General features: G+C 40.7%; 1 protein-coding gene across 7 annotated transcripts in view; it reads right to left on the reverse strand.

The window, feature by feature from the left end:
• Positions 1-5,852, reverse strand: part of LOC108691567 (glutamate-gated chloride channel) — a 77,493-nt gene that overhangs the window by 37,863 nt on the left and 33,778 nt on the right. For 3 of the 7 annotated variants that reach the window (XM_018199360.1, XM_018199369.1, XM_018199368.1), the window contains exons 1-2: positions 970-1,238; positions 484-551 (exon numbers count right to left, since the gene is read on the reverse strand). In XM_018199360.1, the coding sequence (XP_018054849.1) occupies positions 484-551; positions 970-972 (71 nt within the window). In that variant the 5' untranslated portion in view covers positions 973-1,238. Of the gene's footprint in view, positions 1-483; positions 552-969; positions 1,288-5,176; positions 5,333-5,852 lie in introns of those variants that run through there. The other 4 variants (XM_018199362.1, XM_018199364.1, XM_018199363.1 and 1 more) reach the window with 4 other exon arrangements.

Genomic DNA, 5,852 nt, shown 5'->3' on the forward strand with positions numbered 1-5,852 from the left:
TCCTGAATTTTGGTGCAAATTATATAATAAAACACACATAAAATGATTTTTTAAAAATACATAAAAATACCGTCATAAAAAATACACACTTCGCAAATCATCCAAAAATTTTTATATTATTTTTCAAATTCTGTTTCGTTCAATTCTGTTTCGTTCAATTCGCGCGACAAAATTTCAAAGGTGACGCACGTCGGTCCGTTCATAAATTTTCGTTTCTTATAAGCTTTATGCATCATAACAATAATCCCGTGTGGGTCAATAACATATATCTTTACGAGCCACAATGTTCTTTCTTAGAATTATATTTTTATCGCTAGAAACTCTCTCTCGCGAAATCTTGACTTGACATCGTTCCAAAAGTAGTATATAACAGTTTTATTATTAATTCAGGCGATATAACAGTTAACTGCATATGAACAAAATTTGCATGAGGCACTACTAGTAACAATTTCACACAATCCATGTCACAATGAAACAACTTACCTTGATGGATGCAGCAGCACTGCTAGTAACACCAATAATAGTAGTACTCCAGGCCACATTGCGCCGGCCTGCAAGCAAACAAGATAAACACACCTTCATAAAAATTCTGCGGCGAGCTGCGGAACACGAATCCCTACGCGGATTCGTATTAGCAATGATTAAACTTATCTATCTCACACCGCAATCTCGATGCAATCTACGTAATTTCTCCCCTGCGATCCGTAATATCTCATTTTTATTTAGATTCATATTTATTTATTTACTTTATCGACATTGGGCCAGGCAAAAGCAGACGACGCGTCTGTTTTTTCCTCGCAGGTCACGAAAATCTTACATCTATCGCTAATTCCCATTGATTTTTAATTGCCATCGACGCCAACTCGACCGATGTTGTTTCTAAACTAAACCGACATAATTGCAATATCGCACGCGCGATATTTAATAGCAGAGGAGCCGAAGTACAAAGCCGGGGATGCCTCCATTTACCATGTCTCACCAACTTCCCGATGATTGATTGAATTAAGACGATGTAATATGTGTGTGAGTGTGTGAAGATCAAAGCGTAGAGAGGCACCGGTGTACGCCTTTATGCGTACCGCACAAGAGTATCAATTATCTCACAAGATTAAGTTGATTACACGTGGAGAAGGAAATACGCACATTCCCTGTTTCTCTTTCTATATACGAGTATAAATATCGTGGTATTGCAACTTGAGTTTCAACATAAAGAAGAATTGGAGCGATACCAAACGCTGTTCGTGGATTACTGAGAGGGTGTCGGATGTGAATTCTCTTCGAGGTTTGCCCGCGAATGACAAGTTCTATATATTCGTCCATCCATCCCGCTTATTTCACTCGAGGAGATAACTCAATGATAATTGCGAATTGGATGACCGCCCCGACCGTGAATTAAGGTAGAAGCATAGAGGTCGCATTGTATTAAGAATTGAATAAGTGCCAAGATGCACACGTGGCCTTTTTTGAAACATTTTGAATTGAGATCATGTGAGAAATCTCGTGCACACACGTGTCTATTTTATAACTTAAATTGCAATTCTACGCAAAATGTTATATCACGAAATATATTTAGCGGCTGAAAACTCTACAAATAACGAGAATTCCTAGAGAATTACGAGTGTTCGAAGCTAGCGCGGGACATGGTAGATGCCCCGAGCGACGTCCGTCGGCAATATTGCCGGGTAACCCGGCAAAGTTTCGAGTACTGTGACCCAAACCCGACCCGCGTTACAGCCGACCCGACCCCGAGCTAGAAGCCGAGATATCCGCAGATTCCAAGTACTTGAGAGACCTTAATCGTCTGTTTGAATGCTTCGCGGTCAATTTCTCTCTCCTACTCTTTCTCCTGTGCATTATTATTGTCGAGATATGCGCATAATTTTAAATTTTAATTAAAAAATTATCTATCGTTCATAAAGAGGATACTAGAATATCCCATGCAAGTATTCTTACCTAAGCAAAGATTTATCTCAATTTAAATACTTATTTTTAATAGTACTATCTCTCGTAACTCATAACGTGACTATCTCTCGAAATTGAGAGAATTAAACCTGCAAATGAATCTTGCGCAAATAATTGCACAAGATTCATTTGAGCGTCGCGTACGTTCGACATTTTAATCTTTGCTATATAATATTTTCTAATTTTCTTCCGTCGTAGAATACTACGTTGTTTGCTGTATGGATCATTGATAATTGACGGGAGCGGTGAAGTACGCCAACGCGAAAATCATTTTGACGGACTTTATTTCGGATGGTAACAGACGAGAGGAAAATGATGATTACACGAAGGCGTGATTGCAATTAACGAGATCGTACGCGAACGGCAAACAAGTGAGCGGACAAGTACATAATAAGAGGTCCTTTTCAGTATCAGCAATGTCAGTGTCGTTCGTGGCATAGGGGAAGATACGAGAGTCACCCTTATCGACACGCAATATCTTCGTTATTAAATTATACTCGATCTGCTAACACGTATCATTAATGAATTAGTACTTTGTCAACGAACGTAACAATGAACGATTTCTGTTAATTTTATTGATAAATACATACTCTCTAAATCTGAATCAGTGAATAGTCCCTAATTACTCAGTGGCATACTTGACACTGGATAATCGAATGAAGTTCAACAAAAAAATGGAAGAATGTTTGAGCATTACAATTAAAATATTGATATTTGCACGTTAATTTCAATCTTCTAATACTATATTCATTGAATTTATAACTAAAATAAGATTAGTTAGATCACATAATAAGGATTAGATAGATTAGGATCTCACATTTTATTCACTAGTCAGTGGCATACTTGGCACTGATATCAGTGCCAAGTATGACTTATCCACTGATTCAGATTTAGAGTAAACGTTTTAAGTATTACGAAACTGAATCAACTTATCGCCCAGAGCAACGCCATGAACGTGTAAGGTCAAAATCAGATTACAATTGAAGATTGAGATTGAATAAGGACAAAGGAATTTTAACCTTTGTTGTTTTTATTGATCAAATTTCAACCTTTCAATCTTCAATGCGTAATCTGACTCCGGCCTAAGTGCCGAAACATAAGAGAAGTAGTAAGTCTCAAGTCATAAGATATTAGCCAATCACAATCGAATATGAGAATAATCGACTATAATTGATTGATTTCTTATAATTTAAACACCTATTATATTTCGGGATTAACGCGATGACTATTAAAGATTCTATAACAAAGTCTGATCACGAGATAACAAATTTTGATTAGCTCGTCATTTTTGTTAAGTTTAATAAATTGAATAAGATTGTATAAGTTAGAATGAGTAAGATAGAATGAGATAGTATAAGTTAAAATAAGATAATATATATAAAAGAGACAACATATATATTCTTCTATCTTACTCTTGTTTTGACAAAATTGCTGGTCACTCTTATAGGGTCTCTAGTATCCACGACAGAGTAGTAAGTCTTAAAAAATTGACCAAGCGATTATTCTCCTAGCATTCGACTGTGATTGGGCAATTTCTCATGACTTTTACTGGGTAGGTTTACTACCCTATGCCCTATTGTACCCTATTGTAGACAGCGTTAAGAAAGAAAATTCCAAAGTAAAGTCGTATTCTCGAGATGGATTCGCGCGAAAGAACAAGTGAGATTCGAGAAACCTGCTGCAATCTGTGTATTAAAATAAATGTTTCCCAATTATTCCGAGTGTCAGTAAGAGTTACCGCGAGTGTATTAAGAATATCGATCTCTTTTGGAGATCTAATAGACCCTATCTTCATACCGAAGCTACATGAATAGACCACGCGGACACTATAACTCATAATTTAGGTACGGCGCTGACAAATGGTGACAAAGAAGAAGAGCGCGTGTGGGTAGGTTACCGAAGAGGGGAAGGCAAGCGATTTACGACACATACTCTCTCCTCTACGAACTAGTTTGCATCTGTATTTCCATCTCTTTCATCATTATTGCAGAGTAACGTCCTGAACGAATACGAGGATTTCGTTCGCGACAGATTAGCTTATCGTGCAAAATCATGGATCAATGCGATCAGTCATCGATTGATAAAAGCCAATTTAATGGAGGGTAAATAAAGCGCTCGAAAATGCATCTGCGCCGTAGTTTAATGGCATCATATATTTGACACGTCCCTGCAATTTATCAATCTTGATGCAACCTTAATGGCAAAATGTACATACGTCATGCTTATCGTTACGCAAAATCCGACGGAAAACAGAATTAGCATAGAGCGCGTGATAAAAATCTAAATATTTGTAGCCTGTCCCGCAACATTATTGCACAAATCAATTATCTCTAAACGTTTTTCTTTCTTTTTTTGTTCTTCTCTCTTTTGCTTGACTTTATCGATCGACTTTATTTACTTTTACAGATACAAATATGTAGTAATATCCAAGGGAATGATCATCACACTGAAATATTTAAATAAATACTTGAAAACCTTTTTACATGAAATATATGTACATTTAGCCGCTAAATTACGCATTAAATTAGGCGTAACGACACGGGGATCGAGATGTTGTTGCATGACGAAGAAATGCAGTTTTCTGATCGCATGATCTTTGACAATGTGCGATTGACCCATCATTCATTCGTCCGCGTATTCCGTTACATTCGTATCTGCGAATCCGTCTTTCCGTTCTGCCAATTGCCCATATTTATCTGTCCGTCCCGTCCGTTTCGGCGTTGCCGTCGATCCGCCCATCGGGTCCATCGGTCCATCTATCAACCTCTGCTCGTCCATCCCGTGTCACCCACCGAGAACTGAATGCGTGCGTGCATACTTATTCAATCTATCCGCCAATCTATCCAACTTGTTCCCGAGCCTTTTCTCTCTCTCTCTCTCTCTCTCTCTCTCCCTGTCCCCTCTTTCTCTCTCTTTTTCTCGCTCTCTCTATCTATCTGTTTATCTATCTACCCTTTCGCAATCGTTTGCTTTCTTCGCGCTTGGATCTTACACGCCGCCTCGATCGACCTACAGAACGACCTATCGCGCGCCCGTTCAACTCGTTCTCCACTCCCGAGAGTCCCACGAAAATCCCGGGAATTCCCCGAGACGTGTGATTCTCTCGTGCGGACGTCGCGCCGTGAGATCCGGAAGAAGATTCGCGCGCGCTCGCGGCCAACGGCACGCAATCATCGAAGTCGAGATAGGATGGAAGCTGTCGCTGGACCCTTACCTGGAGAGGCTGACAATCCTAGATGCTGGACACCCCGCAGCTACGCTCGATTACTGGCATAGCGTGGCTCTTCTTCGGCACGACACTGACAGGCTGCCGAACTCTCTCCCTCTCTCTCTCTCTCTCTCTCTCTCTCTCTCTCTCTCTCTCTCTATCTATGTATCTAACTACCTCTCCTCTCTCTCTCTCTCTCTCTCTCTCTCTATCTCTCTCTCGTTCGACTCGTAAAGTGTCCTACCTCGTGAGGTTCGTCTCCTGGACTGCCACCGTGGAGAAAGCTACATGCACCCATACCTACTACCTGGTTGCTAGCGCTATTGATCTCGGACCCCCAGACTCTCAACCGACCCACGCAGACGCCTCGCGTTGCTGCGTCGCTTTAGCAACGTGACGTCATTCACCGCCCCGCGACGCCCAGCCCGCCGCCAGGATTTTCTATACATCTTTCGCCTCTCTCTCGCAAACCTTTCCAGCGCTGCTGCCGCCACCGCAGCTGCGGCCGCTACCACCACTGCTACCGACGACGACGACGTCGGCGCCATCGGTTCCCAACATCCCCGTGTACCACAACATCACGTCACCGATCTCACCACGAACGCCCGATTTCAACGAACTACATACATGTATATAGCGCCATTGATAAACGAAATATATCTTTCTCTATATATATATATAT

The sequence above is a fragment of the Atta colombica genome, unplaced genomic scaffold (genome assembly GCF_001594045.1).
Source record: "Atta colombica isolate Treedump-2 unplaced genomic scaffold, Acol1.0 scaffold47, whole genome shotgun sequence".
In the NCBI taxonomy this organism is placed as follows: Eukaryota; Metazoa; Arthropoda; class Insecta; order Hymenoptera; family Formicidae; genus Atta; species Atta colombica.